The sequence below is a fragment of the Elaeis guineensis genome, chromosome 1 (genome assembly GCF_000442705.2).
Source record: "Elaeis guineensis isolate ETL-2024a chromosome 1, EG11, whole genome shotgun sequence".
Classification (NCBI taxonomy): Eukaryota; Viridiplantae; Streptophyta; class Magnoliopsida; order Arecales; family Arecaceae; genus Elaeis; species Elaeis guineensis.
Window position 1 is genome coordinate 171,715,167 of NC_025993.2, and position 19,969 is coordinate 171,735,135.

Genomic DNA, 19,969 nt, shown 5'->3' on the forward strand with positions numbered 1-19,969 from the left:
TTTGTTCGAAATATTTTTGACTATTATAAGATCTATCCTACCGAATTTATCCTAAATTTTATTCGATTAATTATCAATTTTGCTCTGTTGTGTCATATGATTCCAACTAGTCCCAGTGTATCTCTTTTTCGAGCTTTCTTTGTACTTCATCCACGTCCTAAGGCCGAGGATTGGTGGTTCCTTGCAAGTCGGTCAGATCTGTGAGAAAACCAATCGAGCAAATAACCGACCGACATGTGGCTGACTTGAACCACTCAAGAATCATTACTTTGCTACACAATCTTTCGTAATCATTATGGAAGATCTTTTCGGACGATCCGCAACAATAACTGTTGCACATCCTATGAAATGACGGAGCCAACGCACGTCTCATGATGCGATAAAATAGCTGCACACTCCACAAGATGATAAAATGATAAAATAGCTGCACGTCTCACCAAAAGAAAGGACTCAAAATCAGGCACGAAGTTCAAAATATTGATTAACTCCTTTCGTTCAATGCTACTATTTCATTGGACTCAGGAGTTGAGGGACAAGTATTGGGGTAGATCCTCGGCTCACAATCGACTGAGTGGACAACTGACCAAGAAGACCACATCGACTTTGATGTCAACCGACGATCCAATTCGAGATTCAGCCGACTAAGTCCAACATACAATCAAAGTCTCTATATGATATTCGGCTGACGATTTTCTCGATATTTTACCAACTATCTTGATCTCGAAAAAATAGGGATCAAGCGATAGTTATTCGATGTGGGTACTAACCATCCGCAATCATGAGGTCATGGGATGCAATAAATACCCACTAATGGTCCATTATTCGATTTTAATAATGGTTAATGAGGTAACCATCTACTAAATATATTAACTCTCATGTCTTATATTCTAGGGTGTGGAAGTTACACAGAACGGCATTTTTCACCCTACATAGAGGGGGGTAAGTCGAGGGATGGGGGTAAGATTTTTTCACTGAGCTCTTGGCTTTCGTGCTTTGGTTCTTTCTACTATTTTTTATCTCCGACTGACTTAAGTATCAAAAGATCCCCTATTGGACAACTTCCGACAAGCGGACTTGATTTTGTAGGTCTGCTATCCTCCGATAATCATGTGCAACACCTCAGCTCTTGGCCAACTATCTCGTTGAAGATTTGCAGGAACAAGTTCTATTCTAATTCTGATTTCGAAGTAGAATGAGAATGGTCCAATCCTCTTAAGACTTAATATTGACTCTCTCCTAAAGATTTAAATCTTCATTCTAATTTTGATTCTAATACCAGTCACTAATCAAATGCTTCGAGAATATAGCCATTCCAATTTCTATTCCAATCCACTATGATTCTGATTTCAATTCTGATTCCAGTTGCGAACCAAACATCCTTTCAAACGAGTCGAGCAAATTATGTGATGGTTGGGTCCATTAGACTAGCCTATCACTAATTCGGCCCATGTTCCCATCCGAACCAAAAAAAGATAAAAAAAGATTTTAAAAAAAAATCAATTGGAGGAAGAATCTCGATAGTAATCTTCTCCTCTAACAAGTTCAGAAGGAAAATAGACTCTGAGTATTATCAGACTCTGACAGAATCCTAAAAATTTTGCTATGAATAGCCACCCCTCCCCTCCATGACCCTCCAATGATTTTATCAGACCAATAAGAACTTCTAACATGAGGTATTAATTACCAAAGCGAAAAAGTTCCAAGAAGAAGAGAAGGGAACAAGTTGGTGAGATTGGGCAATTGAATAAAACCAATCATCATCATTTTCAAGAATAAGCTAACATGCCTCCCGAATCATTTGAATTATTCCTAAAACCAAGATAATTTGTTCTTGACCTTCACACTTCTTTTTCACTTTTGGTTCTCCTTTAAATGATTCTAATATCATGGAATAATATCCAATCTATATTTATATTAGGATAGAAAAATATGGATATTATGAATATCTGGCTTGTATCTGTTCTGAATAGGTATAGATATACTTAATGTCCAATTCGTACTTGTATTCATTTAGAACATATATGCATGCTAATTTTGATATCTTTTTAATATCGATATTCTCATATTTGTTAAAAATATGAATGTACCAATATTCGATCAATTTTTAGTCCTAACCTAAGAAGTATCTAATAAATATGATAGATCCTCTCTCCAGACCAGAATCAAATTGATTAGAGTTTTAAGTGGTAAAATGACTTTACCACGGTCGATATGCAATTGAGCTTTATTGTCATGATATAAAAAGCTGAAAGAAATTTTATCATTCCAATGGCATGATAAATCCATCAAGAGAAAAAAAAACGAAGTTATTAACCAATGTGGCTTGGCACCACATTTGCAAGCAAGTGCTGGAAAGTGACCCTCAAGAAAGCGTTGCCCAAGACGCGACAGAAGAATAGCGCCAATGAAATATCTCAACATCTTCACTTTGTGAGCTCCGTTGATGGACCATTTGGCTTGCTGTCCTGCAACCACTCGATGAGATCCCATCCACTTTGGCTTCGCATCAATTTCTTTGATCAATGCGTCCAACAACAACTCCGTCAATCAAATCCATAATCCGGATGGCCCGTGACTCACGTGAAATTTGGAAAGCCAATAGAAACTTTTTTTTTTTTTTTTTAGAAAAGCATAACCTTTATTTATACAGGGACTATACAATAAGTGAACAGGTTGCATATAAACAAAATAGCAATCAATTACAGGTAGCAAAACTTTAACATTACAAAACCAGCAGCATATAGATATAGAATACAATTGAAGGAAATAAGAAATATGAAAACAATAGAAGTAAACGGTGACATAGTGCCAAAAGTTTACAGGATGTATACAGTCCAAAACTTAAAAAGTTGAAAACATAAAATCAAGTGAAGATAGAATGACTTTGAAGTGATGATTGTAAACCAGACGGCCGATACTTTGTTACCGACATCTGGTCCGACAGTGATTAAACCTCCAGTGGCATGGACGATGCTACCGACATCTTTGTTCTTTCATACCATTTAAAAGCTTGGGACTCCTATAACCCTAGCTGCCCCATCCTTTATTTCTCATTAACTCTATATCTAGAAACAAGGCGGCTGTTTATTGGATCAATAGCTAGTGCCTCATAACGTACACTAGCTGATGATTATGATCTGCATTTGTGGCCAGTGTAAGACTAAATATCATGATGATATTTTTAACACTTCTCAAATATTTTGAGATGCATAGTACACATTTTGGTACAAACTAGCGGGCATATATTATACTTGCATATGTAGTCCATCATGTTGTGGCTCTTACCGAGACATCTCGTTTATCCGTGTGTGGTATGAAGTCATCTGTCAATGTTGGAGGATAAGAGCACAAAAATAGTCCTCTGCATATTGTTTTTTTCATTTAACAATTAATAAAAATTGGCTGAAATTTGTATTCAAAAAAAAAAAAATCAGATAAAACCACCTCTTCTATTATTAAAAAAATAAAAAATATTTATTTTATATCAAATATATCAATATGATTATATATTATATTAATTATTATATTTTTTTATTATCAATCACTGTCAAAATAAATACATAATGAATAGTACTTCATCTTGTATGCCATGCAAGATAAAATTTTTAGATAATAATAATAAAATAATTATTGAATTATTTTTATTTATTATATTAATTTTGTTTGATAAGCTATTATTAAAAAAAATTATTTGATAAATCACATCATGTGAGTCGCTGCTGGCACCATCCACTTGAATTTAGTTTCATACCATATTCTCTGATTAAAAGCCTAAAAATGATGAATAGGTCCTTGGTTTAAGTCTATGAAATTGTTCAAAAATAGACTTTCAAGTTCTATGAATTTATTCAAAAATAAATTTTTTTTTGAAGATAATTTTTCTTAAAAGATAATAAATTATTAATGAAATTAAGTGTTGTCACACCTGCTGTCGTTGTGGGTGGAAACTTGGCATCTGACCAAGTTGATAAGACGTGGTTGGTGGGTACGTGCGGAAGAAAAATGAGGCGGGCTTTTATGTGCGCATCAATTGCTACAACTACTTGTTTTCACCTGGCGCCATCCTTTGAAAACTTTGTTTCGCACCCATATCTTTCTTTAGTTCACACATTGAAAATCACCTATTCTTGTCAGCTCATTGATACTTCCACAGTACGTGATAGTATTTCCAAATCTTGCAAAATGTTGAAACATCCACCACGGAACTTTAGCGATCCAGCTGTTTCTATTTCTCTTCCCCTTCTCTAACGTAAACAACAAAATAGGCAAATTCTTTGTGCACCGCATGCAGCGTAAAAAATTTATTATAAAATTTATCATTTTATTTAATTAATTTATATAATTATTATTTTTTAATATATATTTAATAATTATAAATTAAATTTTTTATTTAAAAATTTTATATAACAAAAATAATTTTATTTTTTGATAAAATTATGACATCAAATGTCCAAATTATAACATTCTGTATTCAAAAAATCATAATTTTTATCTACGGGATATCATAATATGTATAAGATGTCATAATTTTTTATAAAAAATAAAAATATTTTTATTATTTAAAATTTTTAAATAAAAAAATTTATCTATACATATTAAATGTACGTTAAAAAATAATTGCATAAAAATATTTATTTCATATTATGATATTCTATACCATATTATGACATCCTGATTTATAATACGTCATAGAATGTCATAATTTTTTTTAAAAATAATAATATTTTTATTATATAAATTTTTTTAATAAAAAAATTATTTATAAATATTAAATATATATTAAAAATAATAATTATATAAATTAATTAAATAAAATGATATATTTTATATTGAATTTTGTGCACCGCCTGCGGTGCACAAAAAACTTCTCCAACAAAATAATGGAAGGATCATGAGCTACTTCCCTTGGGCCCATAGATAGAAGAAATTATATCACATCGGCGTACATCACAGGGCAATGCATACTATCTATCACAGCTATTCATTTTTAAAGCGGTGCATCATATCACCCTTCCCCTCAAAGGATGGGACATGTTGGTAGGATACTCGTGGTTGAGAATTTTGGCTTCTTTGATGGGCTGTTATCAATTTGAGTTGTCATCACTTGACACGTACGTTTTTCTGAACATTTGGTTTTGTTTCTAACTTCTTCAATTAATACATCCAAAAATGACCGACCACCTGCCCAAGACGTGATTCCTACCCCACACCATTCAAAAATCTTCACGACATCTGAGCATAAGATGACATGATGGTCCCTAGAAACTGCTCTTCTACGTGGGCTTTAGAAGCTGGGCTAGTAGATTTTTCTTTTCTTTTTTTTGATGAAACGGAATGTATGACCATACGATATTTATTATTCAAAAGATAAAAGGTTAAAACAACAACATTAGCAATATGTAATTAATAGTGCTTCAAGGAGAAGCCTCCACTGTCACACCCGCCGATGATTTGCCCTTGTATACAAATAGTCATCAGTTGGCGATCTACAACTATCTAGGCTCGTAGATTGAATGGTATATATTGAGATCACCGGAGCACAACTTAATGAAAAACTAATTAGTAGGATGCAAAATCTAAATTAATTTATGAGTGACGAAGAATCTTAGAATCTACAAATTAATTTATGAGTGATGGAGAATTTTAGAATCTACAAGTAATGTGCATTCAGTACCATCTGATGGTCAGCAGTTGTGTCTTATCTTAAGCTAAGAAGGGGCGGATTAGTGTTTCCAGCGTCACCTGCAAAACAACGTGGACGAAATTATTTAGACTATAGTTACCCTTTTTTTTTTTTTTTTTTTTTTTTCCGCTGTGCAACGAACGTAAATCACACCCAAAATACAAAGCCAACTAGTCGGACATACAACCCATCAAATGTGTCAAATGTGTAGTTATTAGACTCAATCATCCTCCATCAGGGATTCAGGACAGCAACGTGATGCTATTAAGGCCCACACGCTCTCTATATCTAACTTGAGTAATTTTTTATATACTATATGTGATATAAACAAAATATATTATTCTATTTGATTGGACTATGTGATCATCGTTTTTCAATATATATTTAATTTATTTTTTATTTAAAATTTTAAATAATAAAAATATATTTTTTAAAAAAAATTATAACATTTTATGATGATATTATGACATCCTACAACTAAATTATAATTTTTTATTTATAATTTAACCACAAAATATCATAAAAAAATATTTTTATTATTTAAATATTTTATATATTTTTAATAATAAAAATATCCTACACTTCTAAAAAAAATTATGATTTTTTGTATATAAGAAATCATAAGTTAGCGGCGGGATATTATAATATGATCATAAAATATTATAAATTTTTTAAAATAAAAAATATTTATATTATTTAAAATTTTTAATAAAAAATAAATTTATTAATATTAAAAAATAATAATTATATACTCTTAAATGCTCCACGCTATTTTTATTGCACCACGACGTGCACAAAAGACTCTCTCCACCTAACACGGGTGCCCTTCAACTTGCTTCAAACCGTGGCTCGCATAGTTTGGCTTAGTTGTAGCTTATCAGTTGCATGGCATCCAACGCAAAGGTGTGTGGCCAAAACATCCAATCCAGGACTAATTATTAAAGCATATCTGACACCAAGGCTGTACCCAAAGCTGACGGTGGTCTTCTTCTTTCTCCTCCTTCCACCACAACAGTAACAATCTTATCCCAAGTCCTAATCCTTGGCCTCTACCAGAGCACAGCAAAAGAAATCCTCCTCTCTCCCCCCCACTTCCTCCCCTCAAACCCAGGGAATTTCCAAGTCCTGAGGACTATGTTCTTATACTCCAAGACCATGGCAGCCTCCTCTGACTCCGCTGGTGTCCTCCAGATCCTATGGCGGGCTTTGCAGCTCCCCGCCAAGACTGCCATCTTCTTCTTCCCCCTCCTTGTCCTTACTCTCTTCTACTCTTCCTGTGTCTTCTACGCCAACTTCTCCTGCATCTCCCCTGTCCTGATCGACTTATTCTCCAAGCTCTCCATGCTCCTCAAAGATCCTGCCCCCCCGGGCCCGGAATTCTCCCACGTTCTCGTCGAGATCAAGAACGACCTCAAGCAAGTCGCCGGCTTCGAGTCCATCATCACCCTCCTCTCCTTCTTCGCCTCCCTCCTCCTCCTCCTCGCCACCGTCTACAGCTTCGCCATGGCCTACGCCGGCACTCCCCTGACTCCCAAAGAGCTCCTCGCGAGGGTCGCTCGCCGCTGGTATCAGACGCTTGTCACCAGGCTCTACGTCGTTCTCCTGAGCCTGGGCTTCGGGCTCTTATCTTCGCTGGTGATCGGCGCTGCCATGTTGCTCTGCGATGATTCCAAATATCTGATGACTTCTGGGTTCGGCCTCTCCGTTGTGGCGGTCTCCATTTTCATCTATCTGTGGACGAGGTGGTCGATGAGCTTCGTCATCACGGTGGTGGAGGAGACTTGGGGGATCGGCGCGCTCTCGTTGTCGGTGGAGCTCTTCATCGGCAACAAGAAGAAAGGTTGGACTCTCACCTTCATCCTGCTGCTGCTCAAGATGGTGATCTATGGGGTTTTTGCGTTTTTGATGATGTCGGGGAACACGCCGCCGCCGCCCCCGCCGCTGCCGCCGCCGCCGCCCCCGCCACCGTTGGAGGATCAGCTAAGGATTGGGTTCCTTGCGGCGGCCGCCAGTGCTCTTTTGAACATGTATGCCATGGCAGTGTATACGGTGTTCTACTATGAGTGCAGGAAGAGCCATGGGTTGGATGAGATGGTTAAAATTGAAAGAGGAGTTATTTACACCAGTTTGCCTGCTGCTGCTGCTGCTGATGTCAAATTTGAAGCAACTACTTTCCCATGAGCTTGGATTGAAAATAGAGAGACGCACTGAAAATAGCTTTAAGACTGGTATCTATTTGGTATGTGGAGGATGCTTTGCATACGATAGCTTCATACAATATGGTGTTAATATCAAACTATGATATGGGAGTGCAAGAAATGGACTGTCGATAGGTTTCTTTTTCAATTTAATATGAGATCTACCCTGGGTTTGAATGAGAAATGATGAATGATCCATTTCACTTTGCTTGGATGATGTTAATATTTAATAAGAGATTTGAAGTGTCACTGCTGACTGTCTTTGCTGGTGTGCTTCTTTGCTGCCTTATTGTTTATTCTGTTGTTGGTGTGTGTCTGAGAATGTGTTTGTGCTTTTTAATTAAGGGATTAATATGGGTGTGAATGTTTATCATAAAACTATGTCGTTGAATTGAGGTATGGCTTGTCAAATCTTGGATTGTTCTTGAGAGATTACTCGTCACTTTTGTGTCGCTCTTTTTCTTTTTTCTTTTTTTTTTTTTGTACGGATAACTAAAACTATGTTAGGATTAAGAAGACCTTTATGTTTTGTTTTTTTATATTTTTTTCACATATTTGCACTTTATAGTAGTGGAAATAAATAAATGAAAGGGACGTGAGACATTGAAGTCTCTGTCCGTCCACCGTCCTTCACTTGCGGACCACTACTTTCGGGTGCGTGACGGCATTAAGAGTGTGAACATTCACAAAGGGTGCTAGTGCAAGGAGAAGTTTTGATCTTGGGAGTGGATATAACATCTTCCAGATTCGTGCAAAGAGCTTTTTGTGTGGTTGGTGCTGGATCTCAACCCAGGATGATTACACCCGCATGGTACGGGTCTTGGGCCATTCACTACTGGTTCGATCTTATTTGTCTTCTATGGAACTCTCTGTGCCGGTCGTAGATGTAAGATTTCTTAACTGTTGTATTAATTGCCACCATTTTACTCGATACAGGACCAATCAAAGTCTGTTAATTAATTAGGAAGGAACGGTGTTTGATTGAGCTTACATATGATGGGAACCGGTTTATAATCCAATTGCGAAGGAGACGCACAACCTGCCCATCTTTAGATTAGGAAATTAATGATCATGATCATGTCAAACTACTATATGTTATAGTGGTCTTGATCATCTACATCATGTCTGCAAACTTCTCTTGCTGTTTCAATTTTTTCTCTTTTTAAGCAGATGCAGTTTTGATGTCAGTTGCTCATGTTTCTCACCTTGTATGGTGATATCCTGGGGCAAAACTTGGTCAGGCTATTGCTAGGCAAAAGGGTCAATCTTACTGAAATACACCCTTCTGCACATTAAATTTCTCTATTTGATCCTAAAAACTTCCTTTGGTCTGTATTCACCTAGTTGTACTAAATACACACCAGTAGTTAAGGTTTTGCATCAGCTAATTAGGTTTGTGGCTTGTAATTTCTGGTAAGATTGTGAAGCCATTCCTTTATGAACTCCATGTTGACAACCACCACTGATGTTCCTTGCTACTAATAACATGCCATAAATTCTCTCAATTCAAAATTCAAAAAGTTGAATTTTGCATTGAGAGAATTTATAGCATGTTATTAGCTACCACCTTGGAGGAGGGTGGACGATACAATCATAATGTCAAAATATATAAAATTGTATCTGACCAAAATTTTGTGGTTTATCATTTCTTTATCTTTTCTTGACGATATCTGTATGAATCGATGTTATTACATTTCAATTCTTTCCCAATACCTCTCAAAAAATTTTTTGAATTAGATCCAAAATTTACGGATTGGCGTGAGCTTATCCATGTGGTTATGCACTCTTCAAATATGAATCAATTTTCTAGTGAAAAACAAGAAATTCTCTTATCTCATTAAGGAGGAAAGGAATGAAAAAGAAAGATCATTTTCTTTCGTTTAGGATTAGGAATATGTGTAATCGGACCTGCTTTTGACATATCTATCGTTATTTGGGTACCATATTCACTTCTTTAGGCTTTTATTGAATCGAGAAATAGGTTTGATTATACATCTTTTTGATATATATAAGATAACTTCTTTTATTTTCGACCTGAACTAAAGAAGAATAAAAAAATAAAAAAATCAATAAGAAAATCAATAGAAATTACTAACTTGAAATTCCATTTTGTACATATAATCTCCCCTATGGACTCATCATGTGCCTTCTTTTTAAGAATAATATCATATACCTCTTAAGGGTTAGTATTTTCACTTGTTCATTTTATTTTTGTTTTTTTCTTCTTTTTATTTTTTATTTTTTGAAAATTCATATGTGATGAGTTACATGCATTATCGGAAACTTAACATGCAACTGGAGTAGAGAATCCAACATAATAAGTACTTGGGATGTAACTTCTGTTGATGGTGTGATCAACTATGTTTCAGGGAGATTTTTGGAGAAACAATAAGTGAGATTCAAACATTTACAGACCAATCTGATTTTAAAAGATTAGTGAAAGAAAACCATAATTCCTACTCTACAAGGGTCGGATGCACCCTTGATTCCTCAAAAAAACTGAAATTAGAGTGGCTCTGCATCTTTTTGCATGGAACACAGATGTTGTAATCTTGCGATCTAAAACTTTCCTCTATGGTGTGAGGGTCAACATAGAAAGATTTATGTTCTCATCCACCAGAATCTTCCAGCAAAAGGACATCATTTAAGCTTGAGTTGATTCAATTAATTTATCTAAAGGTCCATGCATCCGAATATTCTTGTCTCTTGAAAGTTTATGGACAAATTCACTGCTCTTAGCAGCTTTATTACTTGGACTTGAATTGTCTGATAAGGTGGAATGAATCAAGCAAAAGATTATACCAACCAGGACACCTTATTGGCACCATATTTCATTAGAACTCTGCAATTTGGTGTTCTTGTGCAAGTATGGGATAGGGGATCCACCTGACAGTCCTCAAAATCAAAGGAATACAGGAAAAAATTAAAAAAAATAATAATAAAAAAAGCAAACGATCTTGGAATTCAATATATCGACCATCATCAGATGAGTCTCCCAATCTTTGGAAGCTCATTCCTAATTATTCATTGTTACTTTGCTAAATTAGTCCCGTATTACTTGTTATGATAATAATGGATAACAATATTATGAAAGCTTGCAAGAGACCCATAGATTCTCTATTCCCAGAAAAGTTGCTCTCTGAATTTGTCGAGCTTCGCTAAACGAATTAGACAAGCAAAAGTTAAAGAACTTGAAGGCTTTTATAAAGTGTTTGTTGGTGGGTCTGTGTCAAGCGTCCACCAGTTAAGGGTTTCGCTGGCAGCACTCCAATGCCTCCCGAGTATTCTAAAATCTGATTAGATCCTATATTTTGTGCATCACACTACTACATGGTTTTTCTCCTTTGCATGTATTTTTCTTCTTCTTTTCCAAATATTCTTTCTTGAAGGACATGTTCTGCACTTCTGCATGGGTTCGGGTCGTATCTTTCGCATGAGAGAATGATCAATCTTTTTTCATGATGGCAACCGTTGGATCGCATTCTGCACATATTTGAAAGCAATGCAAACATGTTCGTACATCTATCTGCATGGATCCTAAAGCGACCATTACATGAGCAAACGATGGATTCATATAAAAGAAGGGGAATCTTTCTTTCGTACAAAAGATACAACCCCCATCCCTTTCTCGTATCCGATGAAAGGGCATCTTGTGAAAACTAAAATTATGCAAAAGCATGGAGTTTGCTCACTCTCACGCCAAAGATTCCCATTAAATGAATTAAATGGATACAGAAATTTTTTTTATTATTCTAGAAGTGCCTCTTGTTGAAAGAGTCAATTAGTCAAATTACCATTAATTTAATTCTTGGCCCTAAAAAATTGATAATAGTAATATAGACTTTGATTTATTGAATTCCTAACGAGCAAATGGCCAGTTGCTGACATAATTTACTCAATATAAAGAGTTTGGTTGGAATTTAATAGAAGGATCATGCCAAATTCAAACTAACAAGCAACGATCCTTATCTTTTGTGGACAAGGTCTTCAATCCAAGCATTTCCCTGGGAGGTGGAATACTAAGTCCTTTGGTTGGCGATGAAAGAGAGGAGCTCAAAGTCATTTCCAAACAAAATCCAATGGACTAAAATATATGGGTTTGGTTTTCTCAGTCTTCTCCTTTTAGTCTCCCTTCGAAAAGAAGAGTTCCGTAGAGAAGTTTCTTTTGGATGAGCCGATGGTACAATGCGAATTATATAGAGAAGGAATAAAAGAATAAAAGGAAGAAAGCGGTTAAAAATGTCCAGGTCAATATATTGAAGTCAATCAATGGCTTCCAAGGGACCATTCCTACATGTACCATCTCCCTACTTTTGAGCAAACAGGGACTTAATGGCAATGGCCAAAGGTTCATCAGTTGGCATGAATTCATCCAAGCAATCAGGTGTCATGGGAATGCTCAGAGAGGCCATGTACATCCCTTCAAGAAACAAGAAGCTCATGCTCCCTGTCATGCTAGTAGCCTTTCTTCCAAGCTCTCTCCTCTCGATAGGTAACTATATTTCCATCTATCCATTACTCTTAAACTTCATCATCAATCTATATCTCCTTAGCAGCAAGGAACCAAGCACCCCACAGTTCTACAATTTACTCCTCCAAATTAAAGAGGATGCCGAGGTTTTTGTGCATGTTGATATAATCTTCGGAGCAGCTTCATACATGGTATCCTTCTTCTCCATGATGATCATTGTCTATTCCTCTGCCGTGATTTACTCCGGGAAGCAACTGACACCCAAGGATTTATTCCAAAAGATCAAAGGAACATGGAAGCGTCCTTTTGTGACACGCATCTACTTCACCCTCTTATTTGTCGGTTACACAGTAACTTCAGTGTGCTTGATAGCTATTCTGATGCTGAATGCTCATGGATCGATGGTTTTGATTGTGCTCGGTGCTCTGCTAGCCTTGTTGGCACGTCTCTTGTACGTCTATTTGGGTATGGTATGGATGATGGGGTTGGTGATCTCAGTATTGGAAGATGACTGTTATGGAATGGAGGCATTGGAGAAGGCAGGACATCTTGTGAAGGGAAGAAGGGCACAGGGGTTTCTCATTGCTGTCGTCTTTCTAATGATTGATGGTGTTCTCACGGGAGGCTATGGCTTTGGGATCACGAGGTTTCAATCCGATCTGGTGACTCACCAGGCCACTGGACTAGTTGTGCTCAATATACTCTTGCTGTTGAAGATGTTCTCCCAGATGGTGTACACAGTGTTCTACTATGAGTGCAATAAGAGTCATGGAAGGGAGATACAGGTATCAGGGGACTTCACCTACACAAGGGTGTCTGTTACTTCCAGTGATGGTGAAGTCCTTCCCTAACAAAGTTAGGGAATTGTATTGTTCTTTTCCTTTTTTTCCCAGCTTCTCGTTTGTCCTCATTTCCCATGCATCAAGGGCTATGGGTTTTTTCACTACTTGATCATGCAAGAATAAAGTTGGTGTTTGTTTCTCCTTTTTGATGTGTCAAGATGATGGGAAACTCTTCTTTCACACAGATGATGCAACATGATGAAATTTTTAGAAAGAGCTTTCGAGAGTATCGTGCTAATCTTATCAAGGCTTTTAGTTATAGCTCAGTCGATCACAAGCTAACCCATTGATAGAGTTCCTCTACTGAGGTGATTAATTTGAATTATGAAAGGAAAGCTCAAGAACGGTAGAGAGAAGAGGCATTTATCACTCAGCCTCCTGGAACTTTTCCAGGGTTCTAACCTACTAAAGGCAATTCCAAGTTGCTAAAACTCTTCTTTATGTAGATAGAAAGGCCAAACGTCAACATGGTCTAAACCAATATCTTAACTTTCTAATTTGAAGTAACTTTGATGTTCAAACATGTTTCTCAGAAAGTTTGAAGTTAAACAGTAAAAGGGAAGTGAAACTTCGATGTCTAAGCATGTTTCTAAGAAAAGTTTGAGGTTAAACAGTAAGAGGGAAGATTCCTGTCATCCAAACGTCTAATAGTCAGGAGCCCAAGGCAACAAAGCATTCAAGTTGCGCTGGGAGTTCTGGTCCAAGAACATACTAGATTCGAATTGCAATGAGGACCAAGAACTGACAGGCATGACTTCGTCTTTTCTTGATGGAGAATCTAAGAAGCTGGTAATCTTCCCTCTATTTTCTTCCCCTTCTGATACCAAACAAAAATCATATAAATTTGCATGATCAAGACAACGATATCGCTATCGAGATGCTTCTCTGTTTTTTTCCCCAGAAGGAACTATGTAGATAATCGACCGCTAGTTTGGGATTAATGCTTAGCTGACTTGAGTTGATAAAATTTCCGATGATTTCATTGCCTGTTCCAAACTTATCCCGCCAGTGGTAGAGCAAGAATCTTATCAGGGAAAAAAAAAAAAAGGAAAAAAGAAATTCCGACACAAATGTAAATTTTGAAACAAAAAATGAAACACATATATAGGAATGTGGAATAGCTAAAATCACAAAAAATGTTTAGCCCTCCACCATCAAAGGATCGATTCAGATTGTGCCATGCAAATATACAATTTCGGGGGTTGGTTGATGGAAGAGATGCCAAATGTCTCTTTGTCCATCCAAAACCCCAAGAAAGAAACAAAAGCATCTCATAATCCCCATGTTACGATGATTACAAGAAATACCTCGTTGTCGCTATTTTGTGATAATTTGTTATTAACTTACATGATCCTAAAAATAATAAGAAAAACCTTTGGCTCATTTCTGAAGTAGCTTTTTAATTGCATGCTGACAAATGGGTGTGCCAAGTTCATAAGGCCATTAACATACATAAGTCTAGATTTAGTGAACCACCTTGGATCTTTCACACTAAGCATAACTCAGAACAAAATCATGCAGGATACTTAAAGTCAAGTTGATCATCCCGATGGTCGTAAATCAAAAAAGTAATATATATATATATATACACATAAGGACCATCCGAAAATGGAAATTTATCCCTTGTGTCCTACAAAGTACCTGCCAGAAATCAAGTCAAGATGATTGACATAGCGGATTTCATTCTCGCAAGCTCTTTATGGAACTATTTTACACTGACCTCCTGATGTAGATGAGAAATTGCTAGTGTCCTGCACTACAAATACCAAAGTTACTAAAAGGATTAAACCAACAGGTTGAATACAATGGAACTCTGAACATTTGACGACAAGCCAGATATGAGCACTATCCAAAACTTAGAGAACTCACGTTCATAATCTGCACTACAACAACAAAATCCCAAGCCAAACAGAGATGAAAAAGCTAAAACATAACGCTTTTGCATAGAAAAGTGTAGTTAAGGTAAACACCTTCTTCCACTAGAGTGTGCAATTCAAGTTGGGAACTGGAAAGCTAATATTGATATGGCATGATCATTGGAAGAATATGGAACCTCTGAAAGATACATACCCGATGCTTTGCCTACTTGTATTAAGGCCAAAAATAAGAGTGGAAAGATTCCTCTCTGAAGCTGATCCTACACCCAATTTAGAGAAGGTATCTCATCAATCACGGTGGCATTCTTTCAGCAATTCTTGAGCTCAATCAGAGAAATTAGCCTATCCAACACACCTGATACAGTGACATGGAAATGGAACCCAAAAGGGATCTTCAAAGTAAAAGAGTGCTACATGTTCCTTAATAATGGAGGATAACAGTCAGACTTTGCCAAAACAAATTGGAAAATGCCTCTATCAGAAAAAGTTAAATTATTCAATTGACTACTCTTTCGTAATAAAATTTTAACAGCAGAAAATTTGAAGAATAGAAAGATACAAGGTATGCAAAACTATCTCCTATGCTATACTGATGATGAAACTGCAGACCATTTATTTCTATTATGCAGGTATTCCACAGTCATTTGGAAAGAGATCACTCAAAAGCGTCATACTCTCCCTCCTCCGGACAACATCAAAATGGTATGGAAAGATTGGCGAAGGAAGCTCCCTCTAAATATTCACAAGCGAGCTTGAGACAATTTATTTACAATTGTATGTTGGGCAATCTGAAAGGAGAAAAATAGAAGAATTTTTCAGTTTGAAGCTCTCTCTCATAGTATGATCTACAATCGCTCAATCTTTCTATTGAACAATTGGACCTCGTGCTATAAAGGAAAAGCAAAAGAAGGATTAAAAGAGATAATTATACAACTCCAAATAAGGAGCTAAGACTGCGATTACTTGTCAGTGTCTTCAAAAAAGAATACGTACATAATTATAATTTTAAAAAACTACTTGAAAAACAACTAAGGTTATTGTTGGGTATAAAATAACCCTAGCCGAAGTTCGTAAGAGGCCAACCCTCTCAGGACTCTTCTGGCTTCCGATCTTGTGTGGCGTCTTTCTGAACTCCCTCGGCCATCCGAACTTCCACAGTACCATCCGGACTCCTCCAGCAGCCGACCTTCCACAGTGTCCTCCAGATTCCTCCAACGGATGAACTCCTATCGTACCCTCCAGACTTCTCCAATAATGAGCTCCTTCAGTCGTCTATCGGATCGCTCCAAATACTCTCTGGGCTTCACTATCAGCCGATTTTCTACAGTGATCGACTACTCTCCGAATCTCTTCCAGACTTCCTCCTGTCACGATCGACTTTACTCCGAGCTTCTTTTGGGCTTCGTCAATATCCGGGCTTCGTCAATGTCCGGGCTTCTCCAGCAGCAGGACTTCTACAGTAACCAGACTCCATCCAAGTTTCTACAGTGGTTGACCGCTTTCCGAATTTCACCCGGGCTTCTACAGTAAGCGAATTTCGTCCGAACTTCTATTACAAGCGGACTCCATTCGGACTTCCACGGCAACCGGTCTCCATCCGAACTTCTACAATAAGCGGTCTCCATCCGGACTTCCACGGCAATCGGTCTCCATTCGAGCTTTTATAGTAAGCGGCCTCCTTCCGGACTCCTACAAGAACCAGACTCTGTCCGAACTTCTACAATAGAATTAGATTCTAGACGAACTTCTACAACGGACGGGTCCATCTCAGTTACAACTGAGTAGTGCTGGATGCCGAGGAAGGAGTTTGAATCTTCTATGGTCTCCACTATTATGACCTCCCAGTGACCAGCCCATGTGGTGGTGGTCATGGACCACAAGACAGGAAAGAAGCCATTGCATGGTCCTTGTTGGGATATACCGACTGACCTCCATACGTCGACTTATCCTCAGACCGGTCTGACTGACGCCCGACTCTACCCACCGGACAGACAGACGACTCCGACAATGACTGCCGATAATATCCGGTCGAAGGTATGTCGGTCAAACAGACCAATACTGTTTCCGACCGACCGAACGACCGAACCCATATCACCGACTCACTGTCGGGGGTGGCAGCCGACATCCGACTTCCACAAGGCACCAGATTAGTCGATGGTGTTTTCGAGTCATCATCCGACGTTCCGACAGCCGAATACCGACATATAGTCGGCCAGCCCGTCCAAACGCCGTACAACCGCTATGGGCTGTTGACCTGTCAAGGACATGCTGTGCGACCGCCCTGGGGCATTGTCCTGCCAAGGACATGGGTTAATTCTGATGACCTGACAACCAACGCCGATTTGACAGCCTCCGGCGATTTGACAACTCTTCAGTTGTCTGCATCATTAATGGCGGGACCATACCGTATTCTACTATAAAATGAGGTAAGGCAACAGTTTCGAGAGGTTTTTTCAAGCTCTCGAAAAGCTCCTAAGCTCTAAGCACTATCTCTAAACTCTGCTAAAATCCCATTCGAGTGCTCCATTTCTGTCGAAGCAGAGTACTGACTTGAGCGTCGGAAGATCTAGTCGGAGCACCTCCAACTCCGATTTAGACTTTCCTTGCAGGTCTCGACGGCGGCCATGATCTCCTCGACTCCAACTTCTCCGGCATAGGTGGAATTCTGCACCAACAATTATCATTAGCAGTTAATACCTTTTGTAATATATTACACATTATCTAATCACTGGGAGACCAAACCTCCCATTTGGCATCAAAAAAAAAAACAGTGGCCGGTCCCCTGCTTGCATTTTTCTGTGTTAATTGAAGTTATTTAATTTAATCACTTGGTAATTTGGAAGGATTAGGTGATCTAGCCTTTCTTTAGGCAAGGTTATATGTGTATGTGGTACTTTGAACCTAAAAATCTATCTCCAGAGCCAAACAATATGAGATATAATATAACTATTTGGACCAATCGAAGGCCTAACTTGTGTCAAATGTTGAGAATAAAGATCTTACAATAATGCTAATAACAAAAATTCAAAAAAAGCAATGGAGACAAAGACAGGGCCATTAAGTTTTCCGTTTAGATCTCAATCCATAAAGTTTCTCATAATAACTTTAGGATATATCTTTTCCCAATCAATAAACATTATCCAAATGCCTGAAAAACATTATGAAAGATGACAATGGAATTCTGAAGCTACTTCCTGTATCATACCCAGTAAGGCACATTGTTTTGGCCGTCCAATTGAAAAAAGCCTTTTGCTTATTAATTATCTTGTTCGCAAGCTGACCAACTTGTATAAATTCACAGCTGAGATATATAATGCTTGAGTTGCTAATGCAGAACAATAATAAGCTTGTTATGACTAGCTTAAAGCCATCTCCTTGGTTGGAATTCTGAGGAAAGCCAAAACCATCTCCTCACGAAATGGGAGGCTTATGGTCTTGCTCATACTCCTCATGCTCCTTCCATTTCTCCTTTCGCTTGGCTTTTATCAAGCCATCGATGCTATTAGGATAGATTTGTCAACCAAGATTTCCCCCCTACATAAAGATCTCAGTACCCCAAAAGCCTGCAAAATCATGAAAAAAAATCTAAAGATATGCAAAAGCTCCTAAGAGTGAAACTGATATTTGCACTTGCATTCAGCTTAATCTTATTGTTTTCACTCACAATTACAGTCTTCTCATCAGCAATGCTGTATGTATGGAAGTATTTCTATGAGGACTCATGTAGACATGTATTTAGTCCCACATAGTTTATTCGTTGGAAAGATTTTGGGTACTTATACAAGGCCAAGGAATCTAAACAATACCTTCTGACTGATCTTTCCGGAAGAGATCCTGGATTGTTACAAATGGTATTAAAGTTGATCTAGCTTATAGCTCATGTGGACTAGAGGATATTATAGGATAGGTTAGGGTTGATCACGGACCAATCGTGGTATTTGAGAATAGATACATAGATTTGGATCTTTAATTTGGCGAAGATGCTAGAGCTTAAACGAAAGGACTATATGAGGATCCATATGGGTATGTCTTTAGTCTCACATAGTTATTCATTAGAAACATTTGGATACTTACGTAGAATCGAGGAATCTAAATAATACCTTCTGACTAAATTTTTTAGGTGAGGTCCTTGGTTGTTACAATCTCACTCTCAAAGATTTATTTTAGAGAGTCAAGTTAACATGGATGGGGCCATTGATCACCAGGTTCTTTATCACCATCATCTCCATTGCTTACTTCCTTGTCGCCCTTCTTTTGATTGGTGTGGTGGCAATACTTGCTCAACATATGGATGCCAGGCCTAGTGACATCGATAATAGAGGCCCGAAGGTTTATCAAGCGTAGAAAGCTTCAAGGGGTTCTTCTTATAATGTTGATATCGCTTGTTGGAGTCATTGGTGCAGCAATATTACACTTCATAGGGCATGCCATGAAGCAGAGGGGTGTAGTTTGGTCATAAACTCAATATTATTTGTATTTAAAAATACTTTTCATTCCTTCATGCTTTTTCTATTCAAATGTATGAAATACATTGCATATATAAAGTAGTCACGAATTTCATGTGATTCAGTAAATGGAGTATATATTCCAACATTTCTAAATCGATCTATGTGAATAGTAAGTTTACTTGAAGTTCAATGTCTTGTGATTTACTAGGGGCATCTCTTGATTTACAATACCTATTTGGGCCTTAGCAAATAGGTTTATTATGTTTCGCACCTTGATTAAATACTTTCCAGCCCCCACTACTAAGCCCTCATTAATCATTATGTGCTTTTTTTTTCTTTTCTTTTCTTTTTTGGTAAAAAGAGTCCTCGTCGTTTTTTCTGTTTAGAGAAAGCAGCAAACCTCCTCAGAGAGACAATATGGATAAGGTATGGTAGATACAGAAACAAGGG

At 37.4% G+C, this 19,969-nt stretch overlaps 2 protein-coding genes across 3 annotated transcripts; both read left to right on the forward strand.

Moving 5' to 3' along the window:
• Positions 1 to 6,660: 6,660 nt before the first annotated feature.
• On the forward strand, positions 6,661 to 8,130 carry LOC105039579 (uncharacterized). The gene has a single exon (XM_010915771.4). It carries the CDS (start codon positions 6,818 to 6,820, stop codon positions 7,862 to 7,864), a length of 1,047 nt encoding a protein of 348 aa, XP_010914073.3. The 5' UTR covers positions 6,661 to 6,817; the 3' UTR covers positions 7,865 to 8,130.
• Positions 8,131 to 11,905: 3,775 nt separating this feature from the next.
• Positions 11,906 to 13,345, forward strand: LOC105039580 (uncharacterized). 2 transcript variants are annotated; one of them, XM_073250892.1, is made up of 2 exons: positions 11,906 to 12,543; positions 12,634 to 13,345. In XM_073250892.1, exons 1-2 carry the CDS (start codon positions 12,214 to 12,216, stop codon positions 13,201 to 13,203), a joined length of 900 nt encoding a protein of 299 aa, XP_073106993.1. In that variant the 5' UTR covers positions 11,906 to 12,213; the 3' UTR covers positions 13,204 to 13,345. The 2 variants fall into 2 exon arrangements, with proteins under 2 accessions (XP_073106993.1, XP_010914074.1); XM_010915772.4 differs by having other exon boundaries at positions 11,908 to 13,345.
• Positions 13,346 to 19,969: the final 6,624 nt, after the last annotated feature.

Excerpts from the sequence above, each read along its gene's own strand:
- LOC105039579 (XM_010915771.4), top strand. The coding sequence starts at position 6,818 with ATGTTCTTATACTCCAAGACCATGGCAGCCTCCTCTGACTCCGCTGGT.
- LOC105039580 (XM_010915772.4), top strand. The coding sequence starts at position 12,214 with ATGGCAATGGCCAAAGGTTCATCAGTTGGCATGAATTCATCCAAGCAA.